Below are 27,792 nucleotides of genomic sequence, written 5' to 3' on the forward strand. Positions count from 1 at the left end.
GATCCTGGAGGTGCTGAGGAGGGGGTTTTGGAGTGGGGTGCTGAGGAACGTGTGATGCCTATCCTGGATCATGGGACTCCAGACCAGAGAGTTGGCCAAGCTGGATCTGGGGCTAACAGAACCATGACCCTCAACCTGCCCGACCCAGCAGCACAGGCACTGTGCTGGGAGTTTTCTGGCTCTCATCCTTTCAGAAACCTTCCAAGATGGGTGATACTCCCATTTTACAGATAAGACCACAGACCAGAGAAGTTAAATGGTTAATAGCCAACAAGTGGCAAAACCAGAATATGAAGCCAAGTTTTTCTAGGTGCTTTCTTCATTTTGGGAGGCTTGACTGGAAAGGGACTTTGAGTTGGGGTGAACAGTGGTGAGATCTGAGGAGTCTAAGCTAGGGAGGACTTAGCCAGCAGCCTGTGGTGCTAGGGAAGTGACCAGAGAGAGTCCCATTCTAGCAGCCCTGGTGTGTGTTTGCTGACCGAAACTGAAGAGCAGGCACTTGAATTGTTCCCACTGTCCAGGTAGCTTCTTTAGTTTTTATACATTCACCTTTCTCATTGCCTCTAATTTGATAAGTCTGGTTTATACCTGAGGCCTCGTGTTTCTTGGTGATCCAAGAGAAGTTAGAGAAAGCTTTCACTTCTAGAATATCAGAGCTGGAAGAGTGGGGATTTAATATAATTATCACCTCTATCTCCATCCTTATATAATTTATAAAAATAGTTTCAAAGTATTTTTTCATTACCATTATTTCTTCTGTTTCTTATAACCTTAGGGTTATATATTGAGATGATACTCAGTTGGACAAATATTTATTTTTTGATTCCTACTATATGTAGGCCAGTGCTAGATAATAAATTAAATAACATGGTTTCTGTACACTTAGACTTTAAGTGAAGGGGATAATGTCTGTGTCTTTCTAGGTTTCGTGTAGGATCTTAATAAATACGGGCCAGATTTAGACTGTGGTCCAAATTAGCTTATAATCCCTAGAGGATAGGGCACAGTGAGAGATGAGGCTTAGGAGGGTGTCCTGGTTTTAGGATCTCTGGATGCTGTGTTAAAGAGCCTGGCCACAGCCCCATGAATAAGAGTGCCATGTCTCTGTGTAATATGCTTTTGAATTCAGGAAGATGATGTATTTGTTAAGTCTGAAATGCTACATGGCTAAAGAGGCAGATGAGAATGTACATCCAGAATCCAGGTAAAAGGGCAGGCTCTTAGATTTGGAAGGGGATGAGGCACAGCAGAGAGGCAAAGGAGAAAAAGGGCTGAGGGCAGAACCTTCAGAATCTATTAGCCACTGAAAGAAGCCAGTAAGGAAGGATCCGAGTCAAGAAAGTAGATTGCGGTGGCTTGGAAGTCAACAGGCTAGTGAGGAGGAAGAAGCAGGAGAATAAGCTGAGAGGAAGAGAGTCAGGGTGGGTTAGCCTTCTGATTATTCAAGAACCTTGACCTGGGGGGAAGGAAGTGGCTAGCTGCCTAGTGACAGCCTGGACTAGAATTTGGCTCCCGAATCCACTGCTGTTCTGATGTAACTGAAAGTAAAGAGAGGCTGGGGACTTGAAGTGAGTCAGGTGGGCCTTTCATCAAAGGTGTCCGTGTGGCCAGTATGCATGCTTCCCTGGCCAGGTGAAACACTGGGAAATGCTCAAGTGGTGTGGAAGAGGGGCTGAAGGCGGGGGTGGACTTCCTCAGTGAAAGCCTGGCCAGACCACATCTGACAGATCCTGTTTGCCTGTCTGCTTGCTCCTGCCCCTACTCACCCCACTGTGGACTAGAACGAAGTTGGGGTGGGGATGGGAGAGCCGTTTTAATTGGGACTTTTGATCAGCATACCCCAGGCTGTCTCAGTGGCTTCCCTCTGTGTGCTGGCTGGAGTTCTGTGAATCTCGTTAGAGATGATTTGATAGGCCTTCTCAGGAGACTCATATTGGCAAGGATCCCCAGTTCCTGGGTACAAATAGTTTAATCCAACTCATCCGGTCAAGATGGCACTGTAAATTTATGCTCTAAACACAGAGCAGGAATACATAAAAAGACAAAATTCTAAAAAATAGCCCTATGCTCCCTATCCCTCCCCACACATAAAATGATAAACATCCGTGTGAGGAGAAATGGAACAGGAACACACAGGGGAAAGCAGGGCAGAAGCTGCAGGGATGCTGGCCTCTGAGTCTGGATGCAGGCAGAAGCAGCTAGAAATCTGGGGTGACAGAGCTATGTGCTGGACACAAAGCATGGAATTAAAGCTAGTACACTGCTGGAAACCAGGGGCTGGGAAAGTAGGCTGCAAACAGTTGTTGTCACCCATTCTTTGGGGCTGTGGCTTATTATGAATATGCTTACCCAGAAGACAGAACCTCACAGCCTGGACTAACCTAAGCTACTGCTACAAGATTTGATTCTAGACCAAGAGACCCAAAGGAGGACCTGGGGAGGCAAAGGTGAAAACCCCCCAGATCAGGGAGGGCTGAGCTTATACACTGACATTCAGAAACACGTGAGGAAAACTAATACAAGAAAAAGAACAAAAATCAAAGAAATTTACCCCAGAAGAAATGAAAATAACAGAGTAATCAGAAAATACCTTTGATAGAAGTAGGTTAAGGATCCTCGAAGAAATAGGGAAATTTGAAATTCATTAAAGAAAATGAAGGGAAGTTATGAAAGAAAAAAGAATATATAAATATGAAAATTTTAAATTAAAAGTTCTAGCAGTGAGAAATAGTGTAATTAGAATTTTAAACAATGGATAACTGTAGCCTGCACACAGGGAAGTCATGAATTGGAAGCTAATGCTGAGGAAGTCGTCTAGTATGTGGCACAGATGTGGAGGACAGAGTGACAGGCTTTCGCATGTGTCTAGTAGGAATTCCAGATATGAATCAAGAAAATGGCAAAAAAAATTTTTTTTGATGAGATAATGGCTGAGAATTCCAGAATTGAAGAAACAACATGAATGCAAAATAGAATAAATATCTAGACATAATATAGTGAAACTGCAGATAAGAATAAAGAGAAAATATTAAAAACTACCAGAGGAAAAAAAGACTGAATTTGAGGAAATGACAGTCAGACTGGCAGACCACATCTCATGAACATTAGATGCCAGAGATGATAGAGGAATAGCTTAGGGAAGCCAGAATTCTATATCCAACTATCATTCAAGAATGAGGTGAAATAAAGATATTTCTAGGGGGGTATAGCTCAAGTGGTACAGCGCATGCTTACCACACACAAGGTCCTGGGTTCAATCCCCAGTACCTCCTCTACAGATAATTGAGTAAACCTAACTACCTCTACCCCCAACAACAACAACAACAAAAAGATATTTCTGGATGTGGTAAGACAATTTTATCACCTACAGATCCTTGCTAAAAGAACTACTGAAAGTATATTACTTTAGTAGGAAGAAATGTAGACTCTGGGGGAGGAGCAGGTTGCTAGCACCAACACTGAACACAAATTGACACATCATGTTGGTAAATTTAATAAACTATAGACAGTATATCAGGATGCCTAAGTCATGCACCTTGACTTAAACTCTAGAAAAGTATTTAATTAGCTTATAATGAGAAGTGTGGAGGTAGGGAATTCAGGGTAGGGCAGTCCAGCATTGACATGAAAGACGCTGGGTCATTCCTTTGTTCTGCTCTGCTATCTTAAGGATATAAGATCGCTCTCCTCGTGGTTGTGAGATGGCTGCTGCACTCCAGGTATCATATTGTCCTATAGCATCCCAAGCAGGAAGGCAGGGAGATTCTAAGAGAAAGGAAGTTCTTTCTAATGTGCGTCTTTTTTGGTGAGGAGAATCTTTTCAAGAAGTCCCCAGTAGATATCTTATGTCTCTTTGGCCTGAGCTGGTTCATCCTTACACGAATTCCTGGTAAAAGGAAACAGGTTTAATGTGGTTGGCTTTGATAAGGCTTGCCTCATCTTCTGGGACTGAGTCCTTTGCTACCTGAACAAAATCAGGATTCTGTTGGCAGGAAAGAAGGGGGAGTGGCTGCTGGTAGGCAACCAACAGTGTCTGCCACAGATGGCAAAACACACAAACAAATCCAGTAGCTAGTCTGTCTTATAATTTTTAAAAAAGGAAAACTAAAGTTGTTGACCACATTATCAAGGAAGAATAAGGTAAAATAAAGAAGGGAATTTCATGGTTTAAATCACACCAAGTTTCTGCCTTGTCAAAGAGAATAGCGCTGCTGAAAACTAGACTTCATTAGGAAAATATATATATGCTAACAAGTTAACCACTAAACGAAGAAAGAAGAGGAATATAATTTCCAAGCCAGGAGGAAAAACAAGTGGTGGGAGTAAGGGTAGTGTGTCCATCCAACAGAAGTCAGGAAAAGGAAAAAAAACTAAAGAAAAATTAGTAAAGAGGAAACACAAAGATAAATGTAAGTCCAAATACATAAAGGTTTATACTCATGTGTTAAATAGAAAAAACTACCTGGGGGAGGATGTAGTTCAGTGATAGAGTGCATGCCTAGCATGCACAGGGTCCTGGGTTCAATCCCCAGTGCCTCCTTTAAAAATAATAATAATGAATTAATGAATAAAACTAATCACCCCCATCCAAACTTAAAAAAAAAAAAAGAAAGAAAAGAAAAAACTACCAGACTGGATAAAATCCCTGGAGTGATGATCATAGGCTGGAAGAAATTTGTTAGCTCTTGCTTTCTGCTTTCCTGGCTGCTAACTCTGGTCAATGGGACACAGAAACTTAACAGGAACAGCTCTGGCCTTCATCACATGGATGGTTCTGTTCTTTAAACAATTGTTTATTCCTTGCCCTATCTTTTCCCCTATCCCCAACTATTTCTGATTGGCTTTGTCTGCCTTGCTACTGAGATAGTGTTGTTTTTCTAGACTGCTTCCTGCCCACTGTAGATATGTATAACAAATTCCTGGGCTTTCCCCCCTTTAAGACACCAAAAAACCACACTGGGGCTCCTTTAGGGGGCAGGTGTGGAGTACAGCAGGGACCCCACATCTCAGCTGTCCCCCTGTCCTATCCCCTCCCCGTGCCTCACAGCCCAACATCCCTCCCCTTAGAACCTATTAGAGTTCAACATCCATTCTCTTGCGATGAAGACTGATGGTTTATTTCTCTGAGATTTCATTGAAAGTTAGCCAGAGTGATGATCATAGGCTGGAAGAAATTTGTTAGCTCTTGCTTTCTGCTTTCCTGGCTGCTCACTCTGGGCAGCATCAGAAGTACCGGAGCTGAGATCTCAGGCTGGACAGTAAATCAAAGTGAGGTATCCTGCAGGAAAGCGGGAGCTCCCAAGGCAGAGGCTGCCAGAGGGGTTGTAATTGGGAAGCGAGGAGGCCTTAGTCACTAGGATAGCTATGAGGGGTCTGTGCCAGAGGCTGGGCCAGCGTGTTGCAATGCAGTGACTTCAGTTAGCCAGGCATGCAGAGGTGAAGCAGCCAGTTCTCAGACACATCATGGAGTGCCTCTCTGGGCTTCAGCTGAATGTGAGGGAGGGGCTGTCAGGTCTCTTCCTCCAGATATTGACTGACGACCTAGGGCATCTTCTGCCAGGGTCAGCTGTTGCTGCACTCAGAAAGCAGGGAGTTTGCTGGGTTGCTCCGTTGGCAGGGTTCTGGGACACAGGGAACCCCAGTTAGTGAGAAAAGCCTCTCTGGAAGGCAGTGAGCACTTGTGGAAGGACCACTGGCCTTGGAGCCATCAGACCTGGAATAGTATTAAAGCTCCGTCACTTACCGCCTGGCTGACCTCATTCAGCTCATCATGGGACTTCTCTGCATACCAAATGAGAGGCTATGCCTGCAAGTGCTCAGAAGCTCATAAAGCATCATGCAATGTGAGTACTAATCTGTGGTTTGATGCCTTTACTGGGACACATCCTTAGGCTGTGTGTCAGTGGGTGGAAAGAAGGTGCTTTATCAGCGTCTTGGGCTGGGATTTTTTTCTTTCTCCACACCCCTAGCAGATTCAAGCAATCTCCCTCCCCCATCCTCTGAGCCTTATTTTGACATTTCTTTTCTCTGCCTGCCAAGAAGATTGTGTTCAGCTGTGCTGGTCTGAGGCTGTGCTATCCTGTGCTTCATTAGGTTAATTTGATGGCTTGTCTCCTGGGAATTGACCGGAGACTGGCTCTAAAACCACACTAGCCTCCAAAACCCAGCCCCTCCTCTCCTCCTTTGGGGCAAGATTTGCTGCTCAATCCCATATGCCTACTTTTTCTCTCCTCCACCTACAAGCCAGCAAGGGTCTCCTTTAGCTTCCCTTGATTCCTTGTATCAGCGAAGTTGATCAAGCATGCATCCTCTGATTGATAGAAGGCTCTACTGGAGGTAAATTACCATACATTCTTCAAGGCTGCCCCTTGACCTTCTGGATTCTTGTCTCCTATTCCTCTGTTCAGCCTCAGCATCTTGAGCTCGACTAGCCACTCAGGAGATCTTTGTCGTTAAATGTTTCACCAAATTTGCTAAATTTGTGACCACAGACCTCTGGAAAGTCCCTGGCATTGCCTTGCCTTCTGTTAAATTTCCCTTGTTACTCCCCTTCTCTCTTAGAGGACTGTTTCACATCTGATCTCTGTAAAACTCCAACCCCAACAGTAGAGAGACCCTCCTCATTTTCCTGCCCCCGGATGCATCCCTGCCTGTGCCTATGCCCATGCTCTGCTTCGCCTCCTGCTGCACAGGTTGACCCTAGTCGTGTGGGCACTGGTTTCCCCCACCTCCCACCCTGTTCTTGCTGCTCAGGGACTTTGCTCCTTAGTTAGCCTCTCTTTTTCCTGAAGCATTAACTTCTCCCTCTACTGAACCATCCCCACCGTTATACAAACATTCTATAATATCTCCCATTCTGCTTTGTCTTATTCTCTCTTTTTTTTTTTGGTAGCACCTTTATTGAGATATTATTCACATACCGCACAGCTCACCCATTTCAAGCGTGCAAGGCAGTAGGTTTTAGTGTATTTCCCATGGTTATGCAATTTTAGATCACAGACAGTTTTAGAACATTTCATCACACCAAAAGGAAACTCTATACCCATTAGCAGTCACTCCCCATCTGTTCCAAACCCCAGCCCTAGGCAACCACTAATCTACTTTATGGATTTGCCTATTCTGGACAATTCATATAAACGAGTCACATCATATGGCATAGTCTTTTGTGTCAGGCTTTCTTCACTAGGCACCATGTTTTCAAGGTTCATCCACGTAGCATGTATCAGTGCTTCATTCCTCTTTAGGGCTGAATAAGAGTCCATTGTATAGATATACGACATTTTGTTTACTTATCAGTTGATGTAACTTTGGGTCCACTTAATCATTTGTATATATGTTTTGTGTGTGTTTATGTTTTTGTGTGGATATATATTTTCATTTCTCTTGGGAGTATACCTGGGATTAGAATTTATGAGTCATATGGTAACTCTATATTTAACCTTTTGAATGCCAGACTGTCTTTGAAGGTAGCTACACCATTTCACCTTCCCGCCAGCAATGTATGAGGGTTACAATTTCTCCATATCCTCACTAACAGTTGTTATTATATGACTTTTTGATTATAGCCATCCTAGTGGGTGGGAAGTGGTATCTGATTGTGGTTTTGATTTGTATTTCCCTGATAGCTAATGATGTCGGGCATCTTTTCATCTACTTGTTGGACATTTCTCATCCACTCAGATTTTCACCCCCTCCATACCTCTGAACCAGCATTTATGAAGGTCACTGCTGACAGCTTCTCCTGCTCCTGTAGTTTTAAAAATGAGCTGTGCTCTCATGACTCTCAGAGGCATTCCTCCAGCTCTGACCTCATCCATGAACTTCAGATGTGTGTGTCCAGCTGCTTGTTGCCATTTTTGCATGGATGTCTAAAGGGCATCTCAGATTTAACCTGTCACAAACAGAAATCTTGTTTTTTCTCATCCAAACTATCTCTTTCCTGACTTTTCTGTATAAATGAATGGCACCTCCGCCACCAGTTTGCTTGGGCCATGAGCCCCTGTGCCACTGATTTGGTCTTCTTCTCCCGCCCCCCACCCTCCATCTAACTCATCAGTTAAACCTTTCAGAATACATCCAGCTACTTCTCATAACCTCTACCGCCTGGGATATTGAAGTAGCTCCTCTCTGGTCCCTTGCTAATCTTACATAGCAGCCAGAATGGTCCTTGAGTAAAAGAATGTTTTAATCTAAAAAGAAGATTAGATTTTATTATAAAATATCACATCACATATTCAAAATAGTATATATCATATAAATTCTTTAAAGAATAAAAATTTGAAATACTCTGTTCCTACCACTTGAATTAAGGAGTAGTGCTTCCCCCAGCACTTCTGAAGTCCCTAAAGGACCTTATTCTTATCTAGCTTCCTCGCCTCTGGGAGAATTTCCTGTATTTTACAGTGTTTCCTAGATTCTATCTGTTTTTTTTTTTTTTCACCATCTATGTATAGAGGCCTAAACAATGTCTTGCTTCACTTTGCATACTTTTGAACCTTTTATGAACTCATACTATGGACATTTATCCCTGACTTATTCTTTTTACTCAACATAATAGTTTTTTGGTCATATTCATCCCTGTTGATACTGAAACTGGAGTTTATTAATTTTTATTATATGACATGAATGTATCACAATTTATCCATTTCTGATGGAAATTTGGGTTGTTTGCTGTTTTCAGCTATTACACAGTGCTGTCGAACATTCTTGTACATCTCTCGGTACACATGTTCAGGTGTACTTAGTAGTAGAAATACTAGAATTTACTGCACACCTACCCAGGTGCCTAAAATTACAAAGGTAGAAACTATTCAGGACATAGAACAAACGGAACTCTCATAGGTTACTAGTGGAAATGTAAAATCCTACAACCACTTTGGAAAACTATAATTTCTCATAAAGTTAAACACACACAGGCCCTATGACCCTGTAATTCCACTCCCAGATATTTACCCCAGAGAAGTGAGAGTATGTGTCCATAAAACAACTTGTACAGGAAGGTCAAGGCAGTTTTACTCATAATAACCAAAAACTGGAAACAACTCAGATGTCCAAACATAGAAACGAGCAATCTACTGATATACACAACATGGATGAATTTCCAAAACACTGCACTGAGCAAAGGAAGCCAGACACGCAGGAGTGTTTACATGAAGCTCAAGAGCAAATAAATCTAATCTATGGTGACAGGACTCAGTAAAGTGGTAGAGCAGTGAATGATTACTGGAAAAGAGCACAAGGGAACTTCCTGGGGTGATAGAAGTGCCCTGTATTTTATACTTGGTGGTTACACACTTGTACATACAGGTAAACATTCATTAAGCTTTACGTTAAAAGACTTCTGCATCCACTTATTCATGAATTAAACCTCAAAGGGAAAAATAGATTGTCGCAAGTAGGGGCAAGATTTTGGGGGATAATGAAACAGTCTATTCAACCAGTTGTAATGGTTGAACTTAAGCTTAAAATCTGCTTAATAGGACAAGCAGGCTGACTCACCAGCCTTGTACTTCATCAGTTCTTAGTCAACCTTTGGGTGAGAAACCATTTGTTCCCACCCAAACCCGAGGAGGATTACAATCTCTGAGAATGTCTACTCACATGGGACATCATAAAATAAATTAGCCTAGGACAAATGGGGGAATTTTCTAATCTCTCATTCTGTTCCCACATCATATTTTCTGTGAGAAAGATGTTTTTAAATTTTTCTTTAAAAAAAATACTACTGGTATATACTGATGTCCATGTTTATTAAGTAATGCCCAGTTAACCTCCTAACCATTGTACTGATTTATTTTCCCACCAGTGGTGAGTGTGAGTGTTCTTAATACTCTTCATCCTCTCCAAACCCTTGGTACTGTTAGTTTTTAAAACTTTGCTCCAAGGGTCCATTTTAAAGTATAAATCAGATCATGACACATCCCTCCTCAAGACCTTCCCATTAGATTCATCATAAATCCTAACCCCTTCAAAGCCTTCTGTGGCTGGGCTCCTTATACCTTCCTCACCAACACCTCCCCAGCTTCGCTGGCCTTCTTGCCATGTTTTTGACAGGTCAGGCTGTTTCCTCCTGAAGCCGTCTACACTCTGTTCCCTCTCACAGTGCCCTGAAATTTCCCTGTCATGACACTTTGTAATCCCCATGCCTTTGTATTTGCTGCTGGACCAGAAGCTCCATGTGGACAGGGTGTCTGTGTTCTGTCCCCCACCAGCCCCCTGGCCGCACGCCGGCCCGTTAAGTATCTGTCGAATAAATACACAAGCCCACACCAGCCAGGTGATCCCAGAAGGCTGGCCTGTTTCCCTCTGCAGGCACCAGAGGCGGGGGCTGATGCCCAAGTGTGGCCCTCCTCCTGACTTATATTATGCTTTGCATGGGCTTAATGTGAATGATCAGAGCAGCTGTGAAGGGGAGAGATCAAACTGAGCTGTGCAACCATAGGGCACAGGGATTTCCCAGAAGCAAATGAGGTGCATGGAAGGGCTCAGCTAGGTGACTTCTGGGATTTTTGGTGCACGTCTGGGGCCCCTGATGGTTCTTGCTCCAGTGCCCTCAGCACAAGTGGAGCAGCTCACACTCCCAGAAATGGCCCAGCCTTGGGATCCCAAAGCCAGGACTTTTGCTCATGACTTCACTTCTCTGCTCTTCCCAAACACAGTGACGAACTGGGACTTCTCTCCCTGACAGGCAGCCGGTTACCGCAGATGCCCCTTTCATTGCATTAGACCCCAAGGAGTTACTGACTTCCCCACAGGGGAGATGTTTCCTTCAGAGCCTCCTGTGCCAGCTGCTGCCAACCTTGCCTTGGGGGGACACAGTAGGGTGCCCACCAGAAGCCATGTTTCCCTAGCGAGGCCCCTCACACCCATCCCTTGCTCAGCCTGAAAAGTCACCACCTCCTAGGCCCCTTGCCTCCTGCTGGCTCTCCTCAGGTCACAGGGCACTGAGAGCAGGACCCTGCAAAACCAAGTTCTTTTCCTTATGTTCGGGGGTGGATATGAGCAAAGAGGGGCTGGAGGAGACAGTGACCTGGCTTCTATTTACAGACCACTCCACCGAAGGCTGTGTCTGGAGTCCGACCTGACAAGGGCGCAGTTGAACATTGGAGGGAGCTTATTGGACTGGTGCCACCAGGCCTCTGGGTTAGAGCTGGGAGCCCCTGGTGAGGCATGTGGGCAAAGCTTCACTCGACCCTGGGAAGCCTGCTTTTGTGTCTCCTTGTCTCTCACTCGTGAGCCCCTGGGTAGTTGAAGGAACACATGGGCTTCTTTCTACACCCTGGCCAGCTGCAGGCTTTGGAACCTGATAGACCCAGACTCAAATCTCACCCCCACTCAGGAGGTTATGACCTTAGGCAAGTTCCTTCATGTCTGTGAGCATTGTTTCTCCACTCAGAATAATGTCCTCCTTGTCGGAACGTGCTAGTTCCGTTCCCTGGTGGCTTTGTGGTTTGGCTTGGCCCCAGAAATTTGATCTGCCACGAAGGGGGGCAGGGTGGTGGAGGTTCTTGAATATAGAGCCTAAGAGGCCTTCTCTGCAGCTGCTGGCAGCAGCCAGAGGTCCCTGGAAGGGCTGGCTGGAGCTGGTGCTTTCAACAAGGAGTTGTGAGGCCCAGGGGCCAGGTCAGAACCGGATCAGGCTGGGCTTGGAGTAGAGATGGTGGGGACAGGCAAGCAGTCAGGATTAAGTGCTCCTTGTGGTGTGGAGCCAGGGCTCGGGGGCTCCACCCTTAGCCCTGTCCCTGACTTTTGCCCTGATTCCCTAGTACATGGCATGGATTCAGGCTCCTTTCCTTAGGGCCAAGCCCTAGACCACCCTGATACATCTTCTCCTTCCTCTTGTCCAGGGTAGCACAGTGCCTCAGGCTGTCATATCCCCAGGGACCCTGGCATTGATTTGTAACTTGCACATGAAAGCAGCTACACTGAGGGCTGAGTGGTGGTGCTGCTGAGCCCAACACCCCTCCATCCTGACACAGTCAGGTTCTCTCCCTGACCCTAGAGCTGGAAGGATTGTTAATGGTTCACCCAGCTAACCCAAGAATGCCTCATCTGTAGCCCACACCAGAGAGAGAAGCGGGCAAATCCCAGGGCCCAGGCCAACCACTCCATCTTCCACCCTTGGAGGGGCTTCTCTACCTCTTATCGGGGGTAGAGAGTGCCTGGGCTGGGAGTCATAGCTGCAGCCCCCTGCGATCTTTTCTCTGGGCCATTTTCTCTCAAGTTTCACCTAAAATTAACCTCACATAGCTGGAATCAGAACTTCCTAAACCTGGCTTTTCCAGTGACTCTCCCTATGACTCTAGGGAAATCACTTGTTTATGTTCTGGCTAATAAGTAAGGACAGTGGGCTAATCTGGTCCTCTGAGGCCTGAAAGCAGAGCATCACTATCTCTGGGTAGTTAGAGGAAAGAGCCCTTTATTTTGTCCACCCTTTGGTTAATTGGGTATCTCCTCTCCTGCCAGATCTGACCCCTCTGGGACTTGGGGGTAGGGGCTGGGGGAGAGCCTGTGTGCACGTGTGATCTGTCTGCACATTATTTTTCCTCTCTGCAATTTCAGGGTCATGCTGCAGCAGCCTGGCGCCTGACTAGTGAGGGGAACCCGCCAGGGGATTATTGCTAGCTCGAGGCAGGACAGCAGCCTCACGGGAGCGGGGATGGGCAGAGCAGCCTCCGAGCCCAAACCAGCAGCACCAAGAAGAAGGCCTGGGCCTTGGCCGGGAGCTCTGCACACACTTGCTCAGCTGACCCAGACAGCATTCAAGGCAGCACCCTGCTGAGGAATGGCAGTTCCCAGGCCTTAGAGGACCTCACAGCAGGAGCCGGAGCTCCGCCACCCCTACGCACCTACAGTTGGGGCTGTGACACTCAGAGAAGGGGCCTGTGCGTTGGATGGGAAGCAGAAAGGCAGAACCTAACACAAGGAGGTTCTTGGTCTCTGCAGAGCTTTCAGACAACCCCGGAGCTTCCTGGGTTTCTTCTCTCTGGATTGGGACCTGGTTCCCTTCCCTCGCAGAGGGGTTGGGCCAACCAAGGTGGGGACGACTCTTGCATGAATTCCAGGCTGCTTGAAGCCCACATGCTCTCTGCTGTGATTGGGGTTCAAGGGCTTCCCTGCTGCAGGGGACGAGGGGCTGCCTCGGCATCTGCTCATGAACCACAAGGACCCCGAATGCTCCAGACTGGATCATTTCAAGCTGCCAAAGAGGGGGACCCCTGGAGCTGGCAGCCAGCAACCCCAAGGGACTAGAGGGCTGGGATGGACTGACCTCCCCGTCTCCAGGGCTCCAGGAGAAGCAGAGCCTCTGTGGCCCAGCTAGTGACAGAGAGACCCAATGAAGCTATAAGCAGGGCCTGGGTGGCTTAGGGACAGGCACTTTCTTGTGACATTGGGAGAGGGCGTGGCTTGGGACCCTTGCCACTGTCCCCTCCTCGGCACGTGCCCTTATGCCCTTTGCATGTGTTTCCAGAACAAGCAGGGTACACTGTGGCTGGCCCATCATCGGACTGGGAAAGGACTGGCCACGGTGACACCCGCCTGACTGCTGGGCTGGGGGCCCAGTTCCCCGGGGCGCCGAACCATGAAGTGCTCCCTGCGGGTGTGGTTCCTCTCCGTGGCCTTCCTGCTGGTGTTCATCATGTCCCTGCTCTTCACCTACTCCCACCACAGCATGGCCACCCTGCCCTACCTGGACTCGGGCGCCCTGGGTGGGACCCACCGGGTGAAGCTTGTGCCTGGCTATGCCGGCCTGCAGCGCCTCAGCAAGGAGGGGCTTGCAGGCAAGAGCTGTGCCTGCCCCCGCTGCATGGGCGATGCTGGTGCCTCCGACTGGTTTGATAGCCACTTCAACAGCAACATTTCCCCCGTCTGGACCCGAGAGAACATGGATCTGCCCCCGGATGTCCAGAGGTGGTGGATGGTGAGAAAGTTGTGGCCCCACCTGCCTCCCCTTTGCTGCCCCCTCTCCAGGACTCTGTCCCCCCTGTTCAGGTGTCACCCATAGACCACCCCCCTCTTGGATTTGGGCTGTCTGTCCTCTGGCCCCCAAAGCCTTGAAAGAGTATGAGGTCCATTGGACCTGAGATAGCTACTATGGTCACGGATTCTGAAGGGCAGAGTGAGTTTTGGCCTAGAAGAAGCGAGAACTAACAATTTCTAGTGTCTTCAGGGGCCAAACATAGACCAGAAATGCCTACTGGGCCAGGAAGATAAAATAGACAGGAAAAGCAGGTCTCTAGGGAGAAGATGGCGGGAAGTGAGGACCATGACAACAGGAAGAAAGCCCGCCCTTCATAAATCACTCAGCTCCAGTGATTATTGCTTTGCAGGGAGGCAACCCATCACTGCTGGATCCTCTGACCCTTTAAGGGAACCCAGGAGTCCTGATTTTTTTTAAAAAGTATCCTTATTTGTTGGGTGAAAATAATTTTTAAACACCATGAGGACCACTCACTCGGTTCTTTACAATTGCTGGAAAAGACTTTCTTTCTGAGTTGGGATAAGAAAGCATTGTCAACTCCTCTGGAGGGTAAGGGAGGTGAAGGAGAGGGGATGAAGGGACAGGTGTGCCCAAGCCTCCCTGCTCTTCTGGATTCCGTCACCTTTCTGCTGCTCTAACTCCCTTCACCTCATCCCTGTCATCTCTGGACCATCACTCCCTAGGCTCTGCCAAGGCCATCGGTTGCCACCCATGTCAGAGGTGGAGCAGTGTCAGTACTTAACCTGCCTGCATTCCCTGCTGGGGGACTTGGGAGGCAGTTCATGGTCTCTTGTTTTCCCAGCTGGCCAATGGGGAGGATGATGATGCCCCTTTATTCTCACATTCAGGGCAGCTGTGAGGATGAACTTGTGCGATCCAGCTTATCAGAGCAATTCACAGATTCTGCTTCCTGGCCCAGACTTGTCAGAGTCCCTAAGAATGGAGAGTCTATAGATCAGGGGTCACCAGTAGCCCCATAGGCCCTCCTGTGACATCCTGGAGCCCTTGAAGGGTCCTGCCCATTACTTGTAGTCACAGCCCTCATTTTATGGGAAAAATCAAGGTTCAGAGAGTGCTAACTACTTGCCCAAGGTCATAGACCACCAAGGGCCAGAACAGGCCTCTTGCAGGAATAGACCCAGAGGCCAGCTGGGCCCCCTGCCCACCGGGATGGAACTCAGGACTATTTAAAAACTAGCATGTTTAAGCACCAGAAGCCACTTCTCTGCTGTTCCCCACAGTCACCCCCTTTTGCTGTGAACTTAGAAATTTTTGTCTCACAGCTAAGCTTCCTCTCTACACTGAGTTCATGTTCTTGTGCTCAGGGACCCTTCCTGTGCTCAGAGAAGAAGCAGAAAAGCAGGCCCACCCACCCTCTCCATGTATTCTGTTCCCTGAGCAGCTCCTGCTCAGCTGCAAACCCAGGGTGTTATAGCTTGAACCACAGAGCATTTTAAAGCCCTAGTTTCCACCCTACAGATTGGTGGCCTGGGGGCCAAGCCCAGCACACTCAATGTTTTTAAACTATTTTCATTGGTTACCATCATTTAGGAATTAAGATATTTCTCATGAAATCCGTATTTTCAGCTTCTATTGAAAAACCAGAAAATCAGGTCATTCTGGGCTCACAAGGCAACCATTGGCCGAAATCACCCCTTTTTGATGGGGACTCCTTTGCTGTAGACCCCACCAGCATCTTCACTTCTGTGTGTTTCCTGCCGGGCACTGTAGGCATTTAGTGCTGCCCTGGCCTCATTTCATGGTCTTTTGCAACACTGGTGGTGGGAGGTGCAGGGGACTAGCTTCATGTCAGCCATTCTGATTTTGAAAGAATAAGGGTGCCTCTCTGCCTTTTAAAGCTCCAGGGCTCAGGGCTCCAGGTACCCCGCCGATCTTGCCTGGAGCCTTTGGGCTGAGTCCCAGGGGAGCCCCCTGCAGGTAGATTGGGAATGAGGCCTTGAAGCTCAGTGGGACTTTCCACATAACTGCACCTCAAAATGACTCTTCATGAGAATCAGAGCTGCTCCAACAGGACAGCAGAGTAGAGGCCTCTTCATGCATGACGAGCTCAGGAAGTTCCTCTGCTTCACAGCACAGGCCTGCAGAACCTGCAGAATGCGTTGAATAGCGCCTTGACCCCTAAGCCCCATGCAGTGCCTCAGAGGGGCTCTGCTAGCAGGGCAGGGGAAGGGAGACCACACTGTTGTTGAGGGGGAGGGTCCTCCCTGCTCAGAGAGGATTCCCTCTCCCTGACAGAGCCCAGTAGGGGGCCATGCGGCTTAGACCTTGGAGGGTGAGGGCAGGGAGGGGAAGCAGCAGAGCTACTCCCTGCTCACACCCCCTCCCCTTCTGTCCCCCCTCCTTTTTTCCTCCTTCTCTCCACAGATGTTGCAGCCCCAGTTCAAGTCACACAACACCAACGAGGTGCTGGAGAAGCTATTCCAGATAGTACCAGGCGAGAACCCCTACCGTTTCCGGGACCCTCACCAGTGCCGGCGCTGTGCCGTGGTGGGGAACTCCGGCAACCTGCGAGGCTCTGGCTATGGGCCAGATGTAGATGGACACAACTTCATCATGAGGTGAGCCCCAGTGAGTTCAAGGCTGGGCCCAGGACAAGCCTCCAGGAGGGGGCCCTGGCCTCCTTAGCCTTATCTGGCAGCATGGGAGTTGCCAGCTGCTGGGGATGATGTGGGGCTCTGACACCCAGAACCTTCCATGACAGGCTCAAGTCTCTTGGCTTTTTTGTTGGGGTAGATGGGAAGGCAAAATTCCCATTCTAAACTTCGCTTGAGGCCCACACTCAGTTTCCAGCCCTGAATGCCTCTGAAAAGAGCTAAAACTAGATTCCTGGCTGATGTCTGGTGAAAATTCCCACCAGGAGCCCTTCCACCTGCCTGGTCCCCATAGCAGTAGGACCAGGAGTGCAGGCCCCAGACTAGCATCTTGCTTAATAGCCACAGATAATTGATTCCTTCTGGCCAATTCACAGAAGACGGGTGTCCTGGGCAGAGAAAGGAGCTGTTGGTACCTACCCTGGGGGCTTTATCTCATAGAGTTTAGATTATATGGGGGCTCATTTATTCCACAGACATCTGTACCCAGCCTTGAAGAAAAGAGGTTTGGAAGGGCATGCATGCCAGACAAAGGCACAGAGCAGGGACTAGAGCATAGTCTTGTGACCAAGACACGGGGCTGCTGGTTCTGCTCCTGAACCTGTGTTTTCTGACTCCCTCCCTAGTCTTGGGGACAGGAAATGCCACAGTGGGGATCCTTCCATCCTACCCCTTGGTGGAGGAAGAGCCCTAAGAATAAAGATAGTGAAAATGCCCCGTTTTCACTAAGCATTTCTTAGGATGAGCATTGCAGAAAGACCAGGTTTCCCAGGAGGCAGAAGGCAGGGCTTTGTCTTAGAAACTGTTGCTGTCTCCATAGCAACACCAAGGCAGCTATATGTCTCTGAGGCTTTCAACATTCCTTGTGAAACCTTTCTTACGTTGAGAATGGTGGGGAGTGGGGGGAGAGGGGGATGCTAGGCCCTATCCAGGCACCCAGAGCCACTTGAGGTTCTCCCCCAGCTTCCCATTGCTGGCACCCAGAATGCAAAGGAGGTAAGCTGGGAGCTGGAAAGGGGCCTCTCTCCCCCAGAGACAATGGCTGAGGTTGGGGAATGAGGTGGCCATTGTGTCAGTGTAGCCTTTGGGGAGTTGGGAAGCCCCAGGAAGTGCTTTCGAGTACCCTAAGCTACTGCCTCCCTTGCCCCACCACCTGCAGAACTTTCACTAAGTGCCTTAGTGATGACTGGGAAGCTCTAGGGGAGGAGCGCTGCAGACAGAAAAGCTCGGCTGCTCTGACATCTGGTCAGGCTAGGCTGCAGAAAGGAATTCACAGATGTTCTCTCACAGGGACCAGGCTAGGAGATGGGGTGTTTCTTGTTTGTTTTGAGATGACATGTTTGAGAGTGGACCCTAAAATTGCTTTGTGGAAGGAGTGACCCAGATGGTAATTGGCTTTTTGCTGATCTGTAGAAGCAGCCAGATGGTCATGGAAGTGACTGCCTATAGGTGTGTCTTGGTTTCGAACCAGTGGAGGTGAGGTCTCCTTTCCTGGAAGCAGGGCTGAGCTGAGCTGCAGTGAGATGATGGCCCTACCCACTCCCCACTCACCTGCTCTCCCCTAGCTGCCTCCTCCCCTCTGTCTTCTAAGACCTGCTGACAACTCCAAATGGAGTTGAGCTGGTCCTGCCTCCGCTGGCCAGTAGATAGATCCTAGACAGCGCCTAGCAGATTGTAGGCTCACCGTAAATACAGGAATGAATGAAAGGGACTGACTAGGTGACCAAACACCAAACCCTAAGCATGAATGTACGTCCATCCTGCTTGGGCCCCTGCCCTCAGGTGCTTCTTTGGCAGCTGGAGGCAGCCAGTGACAGACAGAATTCTAGAATGCTTTTCCCCTGAGTCACAGAGCTCTAGCTCATCCTCTCCATCCTGCTCTGGTCCCTTTCCAGGGCTTGGATTCTCCAGAATGAATCAGAGCCTCAAAGCACAATTCTGTCTCAAGCAGCATGCATGCCATGTTCCTTCCCTTTTCCTGGAGGCTCTGAAACATCTTTTTGAACCTCTTATTCTGTTCATTCCCAGACTTTTGAAAGCTGGTGCCTGCCCAGCAAGCAGGTGGCAGCTGGAGGCAAGGGATAGAGGTTCTACAGCAGGGCTGACTGAAGGGTGGGCAGCAGTAATCCTGGGTGACAGGTTTAAGAAGGGACTTTATGAAAGCTCTGGCCCCTGAGTCAGTGGAAAAGGCATATGCGGGTGTCTTCAGAGGCCAGCCTGGGGCAGCTGCAGCCCTTAGATCTGTAGGACCAGCTTGACTTCTCCATCTTGGATGAGATGAGGTTTGTTTCTTGGGTCTTCATAAGAGTGAACCTTGACCTCAGTTCTTGCCCAGCCCCGGCCCCAGCCAACTTGAGTGTCACCAATCTCAGTCTTCTACCTCCTGCTACCAACTTCCGTATCTCAGGCAGCTGAGAAACATCATCCCCCTTAAGGCTTCCTCTCCAGCTGCTCTGTTCCTTCTCTGTTCCTCACACACCCCAGGGCTGACATGGCAGAGGCAGATCCAGGCTGTGGATGCAGTGACAGTAGGACTGAGGCTGTGTGTGGAGCTGTAGCAGCCGCAACAAACGGTTATTAATAGATGAGAAAATACTTCTCAGCTCTTCTCATAGGCAGTAACTCTGAACCCTAAAGATCAAAAGATCAGAGGGACCCCCAGATACAGGCAAAGAGGAAGTTAATCTAAAGAATTGCATTTAGGGGAGAGAGGCAGGATCTGGACCCCTGTATGGGGGCCAGAGCACAGGTGGTCCTACAGGAAAGATTCTAGGCATCTGCTTGAACCAGACTGGAAATGAAGTGGTAAAGAACACGGACTCACTCTCTAGTTCTAAATCAGGCCACTGTTGGGCTTTATGTGGTCCCAGCCCAAAGTACCCTCCAGTCCCTCAGGGGAAGGGAAACAGAGAGACAAGCAGTACGGCAGTGTGACCAGTGGTGGTGGGGCATTCTGCACACCCTCTTGTTGCATTGGGCCATCAATAGGAGATGGGCAAGAGAAAAGCAGCACGCCCAGCTAGGGGGCACTGGCCACTCAAAGGACAGGGAATGTTTGAACAGGCATAAAAAACTGGGAGAGCATGTGGAGACTTTGCTCCCTCTCTCCCAAATCCCTGTGTCCTCAGCAGATGCCCAGGTTACAGTCACCCACCTGGGTGGTATGATTCTGCAGTGTGATCCACACAAGACAGGAATGTTCTCATAATCGGTCACAGCAGAAAAGGCCAACAAGTGGGGGAGGGTATAGCTCAAGTGGTAGAGCATATGCTTAGCATACACAAGGTCCTGGGTTCAATCCCCAGTACTTCCTCTAAAAATAAGTAAAGTAAGCCTAATTACTTCCCCCCAAAAAATAAAATTTAAAAAAAAAGAAAAGAAAAGGCCAACACGTATGTGTTTAAAGCTAGATCACCTGTTTTAAGATGATTTTATTGAGCCTATGTTTTGCATCACCTGAAAGGAACTAGAAGCCTTCTTGGCTTGTCACAACCCGGGGATGGGGAGCCTGCACTGGGGTTCTGGGTTCTTCCATGACAGTGTAGGATAGACAGCCCTGCACTGCACATCTGCCCAGGACAGCCACAGGTGGGCATTGTCAGAACTCGGGGCATCCCTCTTGGCCTTGAAGTGGAAACAAGACAAGAGACAAGAGACAGAAACTTAAAATATTGAGAAAGGGTGGCTGGAGCTGGTGGAATAGAACCATCTGCCCTGGGGCCGGGTGAATGCTTCAACTTCCTGCTTCTTATCTTGTCTTCTAGGAAAGAGGACAGAACAGCCCAGTTAAGCTGTGAAAGACTTTTTCTTAAAAAAAAAAAATCATAAAAGTAACATACGCTTGTTATTGGGGAAAAAAAAAAGATGTATGCACTAAAAAGTGAATTATCCCTCCCTAGTCCCATTCCCCAAAAGTAGCCATTGTTAACAATTTTACTATTCTTCCAGATTTTTTCTATTCACATACAAAAGTTGGTTCTTTCTTTCCTTCTTCCTTCCTCTCTCTCTTACTCTCTCTCCTTCCATCCACCCTTCCTTTTTTCTTCTTTTAAAAAAATAGAACCACACTATCTAATTTCCTGTTTTGCTTTTCTGCTTTGCAATTCCCTCCTGCTGCACAGGCATTCAAAAGATAGGTGTTAAAAGGAAAGAAGTGAGATTTCTCACACCACTTGGTTTTTTTCACTGAATAGCTCTTGGCCTTATTTCTTACCAGCACGTGTAACTCTACTTCATTCATTCTGATGGCTACATGCTACTCTTATATGAATGTGCCAAAATGTATTAACCGGTTCTTTACTGTTTGATTGATTCTCCTTTTCACTGTTGTAAATAATGCTGCCATGAATGTCCTTACACACATATCTTTGCACACTCATGCAACCATTTTTATAGGATAGATTTCTAGAAATGGAATTGCTGGTTAAGTGCACGCCCATTTACATGTTTGATGCCCAGCACCGGACTGTCCTCTAAAGCTCTTTTACCAGTTTCCATGGCGGTGTCTTCTCACGTTACCCTCTTGTTCCTGCAGGATGAATCAGGCACCAACTGTGGGCTTTGAGCAGGATGTCGGCAGTCGAACCACCCACCATTTCATGTACCCTGAGAGTGCCAAGAACCTGCCCGCCAACGTCAGCTTTGTGCTGGTGCCCTTCAAAGCCCTGGACCTACTGTGGATCGCCAGTGCCCTGTCCACAGGGCAGATCCGATTGTGAGCCACTCTGCTGGCTGGGAGTGGAATATGGGTGACAGTTCCACCTTGGAAGGAGTCTTCCAGGGACAGGATCTTAGAATTCCTTTAATTTGAATATTTTGGCCAAGAGGGGCTGGTGAGGAGAGAGGCAACAGTAGGGAGGGACCAAAATGGTGGGTTAGCTGAGGCCACAGCTTGTTCTGGGTCACTTCCTGCATGGTGGCAGCTAGCATACTAGTGTAGCAAGGTGGGGAAAGACCATTCTGGTTTTGGTCTTCCCAGGAGGTGGCTCCTGACTGTAGGAGCTCTGCCTGCTGAGAACTTTCTTTGGAGGCAGTTGCTCAGTCACAGCTAGGGACCTCAGGAAATGCAGTTCACCAAGTATTTTTCTAACAGCTTTATTGAGATGTAATTCACATACCATAAAATCCACACATTTAAAATGTACATATAAATAGCTTTAGTATGTTCACAGAGTTGTGTAACCATTACCACAATTAATTTTAGAGCACATTCATGTTCTAAAGATGAAGATCTTTCATCTAAAGATAACCCTGTAACCCTTAGTCATCACCCCCATTTCCTCCACCTCTACTCCCCAGCTCGAGGCAACCACTAATCCACTCTCTGTCGCACCAGTTTGTCTGTGTGTGTAAAAAATGTATACGTGTAACATAAAATATACCATTTTAACCACACAGTTCAGTAAATTAAGTACATTCATATTACTGTGCAAACCTTACCACAGTCCAACTCTAGAACTTTCCCATCATCTCAAATGGAAACTCTGTACCTATTAAACACTAAATAACTCACCATTCTTCCCTCCTTCCAGCCCGATAACCACTTCTTTCTGTCTCTATGATTCAACTATTCTATGTATTTCATATAAGTAGAATCATACAGTGTTTGTCCTTTGGCATCTGGCTTATTTCACAAGCATAATGTTTTCAGGGTTCATCCATGTTGTAGCATGTGCCAGGATTTCACTCCTTTTAAAGGCTGAATGGTATTCCATTGTGTGGATATACCATATTTGTTTATCCATTCATCTTTCAATGGACAATTGGATTGTTTCCACCTTTTGCTTGTTGTCACCATGTGTTTTTTAAACACAGAAGTGTAAGTTACAGTTTTCTGACTTTATCTTATGTTTGGGAGACATAAGGGCTAAAATAAATGCTGTAGAGTTTAAGTCCCATAAATACTCAGAAAGGGGCATGTAGGTTATAGGCACCATGGGTGCCTAAAACAGAAGGAGGGATTTATGCCAAATATGAGGAGAGTAGTGAGAGGGTTATTGTGAGCAGAGGTTAGAGCACAGACATGGTGGGTGTGAGAGGATTGGCTAACTCAAGTGGAGAGGTCACAGCAGAGAGCTGTTGAAAGAAAAGTTGGGACTGGGTTATGGAAGACCCCAGTGCTTGTCTAAAACATCCTTATTTTATCCTGAAGGACATGGGGAGCCATTGAAGGTTTCTGAGCAAGGTATTGCAGTGATGTGCTGTGGGAGAGCAGTCTGGAAGCAGGGGAGCCTGATATGAGGCTGTCATCACTCAGGCCTGGGTGGAAAGAAGAGCATCCCTGAGTCCATGGGGCCATCTCAATGTTATTTTTCTTATTGCTTGCAGCACTTATGCCCCAGTGAAGTCCTTCCTTCGAGTGGACAAAGAAAAGGTAAGCTCCCTCCTCCTCCTCCTTCATTCCCACCTCAAGGGAAACAGTGCAAGCTTGACTTGTGATGTGCCTAGTCCTGTGGCTCAGGTGTCTCCCAATACCCTTCTGTAAACTTCAGAGCCCCCATCTGCTGGTATACCTGACTCCCACAGAGGCCACAGGAACCAGGGAATCCTGGCTCAGTCTCCAAGTCCCAGAAGCCCTCATGTCCTCCTTACCTTTTCTCCTCTCAGGTCCAGATCTACAACCCAGCCTTCTTCAAATACATCCACGACAGGTGGACAGAGCATCACGGGCGGTACCCTTCCACTGGGATGCTGGTACTCTTCTTTGCCCTGCATGTGTGTGATGAGGTGGGTAGCCCAGTCTGGCGGTAAAATAATGAGACCAATGGAACAGTGGGAGTCAGCCCTTCTCAAGGCTTAGCAGTGCTTCAAGAGGAATATATTTTTGTAGGCAGAAACCAGGTGACTTTCATTCCCATTTCTAGGCTGCAAAGTATAGATATGCATTACCCAAACTTAATACTTTCATGATTTTACCAAATCTGGAATTACTTCACTGAAACGTTAAATTTATTTAAAAAGGAAATCGAATACTATTACCATAATTGATATTACTTGCCATAAAAGAATAACTATTAACATAAACGGAATAGAAACAATGTAGTTAAGCTTCAGCAGCTGGTGTGTCCCACATCTACTGTTAGAAATGTAGGTTAATCGTTCAAGGAGCCGCATCTCTTATCAGGAAGGGCTCCTGTGTCTTAATAGGGCAGCGCTCACGCCCAGCACACCCACTTTTTTTTTCCCTGTTTCAGTTTTATTACCAGTGTGCTCTTCAGTGTACAGTATTGGGTACTTGACTAGTTTTCAATAGAAGTACTCCATTAAGGAAGAAAAAAAAAAGTTAGCAAGAGTTCGAGAGCCGTCAGACTAGCCCCAAACTGAGGCGTTCTTGATGTCACCGGACGGGTGGGTGGAAGGAGAACCGTAAGGGAGAAGTCTCCCTCCAGGTCAGTATCCTTAGCGCCAGGGCTGGGTGTCCCGCCCTGGGCACTGATGAGCTCCAGGCTTTCGGCTGTGGTCGGGTCGCTGTGGCTCCTTTCTCCTCCCCAACCACGACCAAGTCTCTCCCGCGCCCTGTGCTCCTGGTCCACTACGTGGGGTGACCTGCGCCGCCCTCCCCCGCAGGTGAACGTGTACGGGTTCGGGGCCGACAGCCGGGGCAACTGGCACCACTACTGGGAGAATAACCGGTACGCGGGCGAGTTCCGGAAGACTGGCGTGCACGACGCCGACTTCGAGGCCCACATCATCGACATGCTGGCCAAGGCCAGCAAGATCGAGGTCTACCGAGGCAACTGAGCCCAGCCTTGCCGCGACTCTTCAGGCCCCGTTGCGAGGCGCCGGCGAGCGCCCCAGCGGGAACTCAGGGCCAGCCCAGGGGGCTGCAGCCTCGGCGCAGGCGTGGCGCCCCGTTGGGCGTTGGCAGGCAATCGGGAGCGACGCCAGACGCGGTCTGGACCAATCAAGCTGCAGTCCAGCGAGCGCTGGCTGTCCCTCGCCAATCACAAGACTCTGGGGGCCAGCCTGGCACTAGCACCAATCAGCGCTGCCGTTGGGCGGAGCCTCTTCCTCAGCCAATTATGCGACTCAAGGAGAACTTCCGGCGCTGGGCTCCGTCTCCTCCAATCAATGGCCTTTAGAAGTGGGCCGGCGGCCGCTCAGTCCCCATTACACTATGCTTTTGGGTAGGGTTTCATTTCACGCTTTCTGAGGAGTAGGAGTTGGGTGTGGCCGCGAGAAATACTTTCTTTAGACTCGGCAGCAGGCGTCTCAGTCGCTTGCCAGCCTGGCCCCCCGTGGGGCGCCGTAAAGGAAACGCTGGGGAAGGCGCGGGGCAGCGGTGCCTCGGCCTCTCCTTCCCGGGGGCGGGGGGGGCTCGTGGCTTCGGGGCGGGCGGAGATTTGTTTGCAGAGGCTTTCTGGTGGTCGAGGGGAGGTCGGGTGGTTTCCAGGGAGCGCATTTTCCCCTAAGGGAAAAGCTAGAGCCCTCGCAAACCGCCCCGGACCTTCGAGAGAACTAGACCCCACATTTCCTTTCTCGGTCAGGCCCAGATGGGTAAGTGTAAACCCACCAAAGAAACGCGGTGACTCCAGTGGGCGCGTGGGTCCAGTTCTCCTCCACCTCCTCTCCCTCCCCTCCCGTCTTTGGCCACCCTATGGAATGGCCTTTCTGACCATGGCATTTAGCGTCTCACCAGAAAACTAGAATTGTGTTCACCTCTTGCGGGGCAGGGGGGGAGGAATTTGCCTAGGGCTTAACTCCGGAACGCAGGTGTAAGGAACAGGGCAGGGGATGAGGAAGCCCTGTCACATAAAATGTAAGGTGCTTCTCACTCACGTGCACCTTTGGCCCTTACTGTTTCGCCCACAACCTTTCCAGTGTACGTACACACACACACACCCTCCACACACACACACAGTCCTTGGCTGGCTCTAAGGAGAGAGAGCAACACGTGGGAAAGAAGGCTGGAGATGAGGAGCCCAGCTGTTTAATCCTTCACCCGTTATCCTAAAGAGGAGTAGGAAATCTCTTGGGAGTGAAATTTGCTTTGGGCTCATAATTTAGTTAACCTGAAATTACCAAGAGTGGTTGACCAATAAAAATTCTTTTCAGATTCTGAGCTGCCATGCAAATAGCGAAGGAGGAGTAGACTTGCCCCCTGCATGCATCTTCCCCTGCCCACACATCCCCTCCTCCATGCTCAGCTCCTGCCTTTTCCCCCTAACCCACTTTCCATTTCCAGCTCTAGAAGGGCTGGGAAACTAACAACCAGAGGTTACAGCTGGCAGCTATTTGCATGACTGAACCCAGCTTAAGTCCCTAGAGGAAACTGCTGAAGGTATTCTCACCTTTCAAGCTTGGGGAAGTGTATGAGGTGGGAAAGTGCTTCTGTGAAGCTTCCAAACCACTAAAAAGGATCCCCCTTCCAAACAGTGATGAACACAAAAACCACCATTTTTCTTAGTTGATACTACCCAGCACCCTCCTGGACATTGATGTAATTCCTACAGCTGGCTGGGGAAACCAAAACCTGCAGGGGAATATATTGGAAGGTTAGGGTGGGGCAGTGGGCACCCCTAAATATTAATATATTGAGGACTTAGCATGAGGCTGTTCCTTCCCAATTCCAAAAGTAGGAAGGGTTAAAAATGGGGGTGGATTTGGGGGCCTTTTAATGGAACGCCTCTCTCAGGGCCTCCCCCACCATTTCAGAGTCGAGGCCCCAGCCATTCTTACCAGCCTCATCTCAGTGCTTCCTGAAGAGGCTATTTTGAGTGTTTAGAAGATGAAAAAAACAATGCAATTATGCCAAACAGAATTGAGCAGAATAATTTATTTCTTTTTTTGTTGTTGTTCCTTTTCTTTCTTTTTCTTTTCTTTTCTTTTCTTTCTTTCTTTTTTTTTTTTTTTTTTTTTTTTTTTTTTTTGGTTTGGTTTTGTTTAAAACATTAATAAATCCGCATTCTGGAAGAGGTAGGTCCCAGCATCCAGCCCAAATCTCTTCTGCAATAGTTATTTAAACAATTGTTTTTTTTATTTTCTTCCCTTTCTCTCTCTGAATTAAAAAGAACACAAAAACTATGTAGTCATTCGTCCATTCTGAAGTATGTTTTATTGTGGAAAGGTGTATATGTCAGTGGGGAGCTGTGACCAAGTAATGGCTAAGACTGTTGGGGGGATGTAAAGGGGGGAGGATGACTCCCAGACACCCTCCCTTTATACCTGAGACCTCCCAACCCCCAGCTGCCAGCTATACCCTCCAGGAGGGTGGTTCTTCACCTCTGTTCTTCACGGGCCCCAAGTGTATCAGCAGGGCAGAGACTGTCCACTGTCAGGGCCAACACAGTGTGCAGATCCAGCAAACACCAGAATAGGGCTTTTCCCCTCCATTTCCAAGTTCTGTGGAACTTCATGATGCCATCGGTGTGGGTTGGCAGGGAATTGGCAAAATGATAGGAGCAGGTGCCACAGACCTCTGGGGCAGCTGCCTGTGCCTCTTCCTTGGGCTGCCTGGAGCCATTCAAGCCTGCAGTGGAATGCCATAAAACATACAGTTTTATAGTTTGGTGAATCAGATAACATTGGTCTCACGATGGACTTCTTAGGGTCTGTAGTCACTTGGTGTCTTACAACCCAGTTTCTGCCAGTGCTCAAGAGCAAGTCCGGAGTTGCTTTTCAAATGGAGAATACTTTTTGGTGGAGGAGGGCATTAATCTTTTTCTAAAACCGTAGGACTCCATAAAACATCTCTCTCCACTACAGACAGTCTCCAAGAGCATTTGGTTGGCCGAGTCCTAAGGCCCAGGTCATGGTGTTCACATAGCCTGCACTGCTGAGAACTATTTCTTGTCTGGGTGCCACTCAAAGCCACTGCCTTGTGGGTTATAAGTCACTACACTTGGTTGGAGCAGCACTCCAGATGTTTTATCTGTTGCCTCCAGAATCAAGAGTCCCACCAAATCATGTGTCTTTTTTTTTTTTTCCCAAATGTTGGACAAGGACTGTGTTGGTTTGATCCAGCAAAGATGCCACATATGGAACCACAGGTTGGCATTACTACTTATTTACATTTGCAGTAAACTACTGTTGTTCTCCATGATTCAGATGGTGAGTAAATGGGATAAGGAAGAAATCACGTACCCCTCCATAACTTAGGTTGGATGGCAGCACCAGTCTGCACATCCTCCTGGGATGTGGTATTGCATTTGACTTACTATGTTGGAGATAGTTCCAGGGACTTCTATTAGGCACATCTCA

General features: G+C 48.0%; 1 protein-coding gene across 2 annotated transcripts in view; it reads left to right on the plus strand.

The window, feature by feature from the left end:
- ST3GAL2 (ST3 beta-galactoside alpha-2,3-sialyltransferase 2) overlaps window positions 1-26,616 on the plus strand; it is a 43,013-nt gene extending 16,397 nt beyond the window's left edge. Inside the window, exons 1-7 of one of the 2 annotated variants that reach the window (XM_014551414.2) lie at window positions 3,280-5,843; window positions 12,562-13,921; window positions 16,367-16,560; window positions 21,128-21,307; window positions 22,921-22,966; window positions 23,200-23,319; window positions 24,160-26,616. In XM_014551414.2, the coding sequence (XP_014406900.1) occupies window positions 13,583-13,921; window positions 16,367-16,560; window positions 21,128-21,307; window positions 22,921-22,966; window positions 23,200-23,319; window positions 24,160-24,333 (1,053 nt within the window). In that variant the 5' untranslated portion in view covers window positions 3,280-5,843; window positions 12,562-13,582 and the 3' untranslated portion in view covers window positions 24,334-26,616. Of the gene's footprint in view, window positions 1-3,279; window positions 5,844-12,561; window positions 13,922-16,366; window positions 16,561-21,127; window positions 21,308-22,920; window positions 22,967-23,199; window positions 23,320-24,159 lie in introns of those variants that run through there. The other variant, XM_032486722.1, reaches the window with a different exon arrangement.
- Window positions 26,617-27,792: the final 1,176 nt, after the last annotated feature.

The sequence above is a fragment of the Camelus ferus genome, chromosome 9 (assembly GCF_009834535.1).
Source record: "Camelus ferus isolate YT-003-E chromosome 9, BCGSAC_Cfer_1.0, whole genome shotgun sequence".
In the NCBI taxonomy this organism is placed as follows: Eukaryota; Metazoa; Chordata; class Mammalia; order Artiodactyla; family Camelidae; genus Camelus; species Camelus ferus.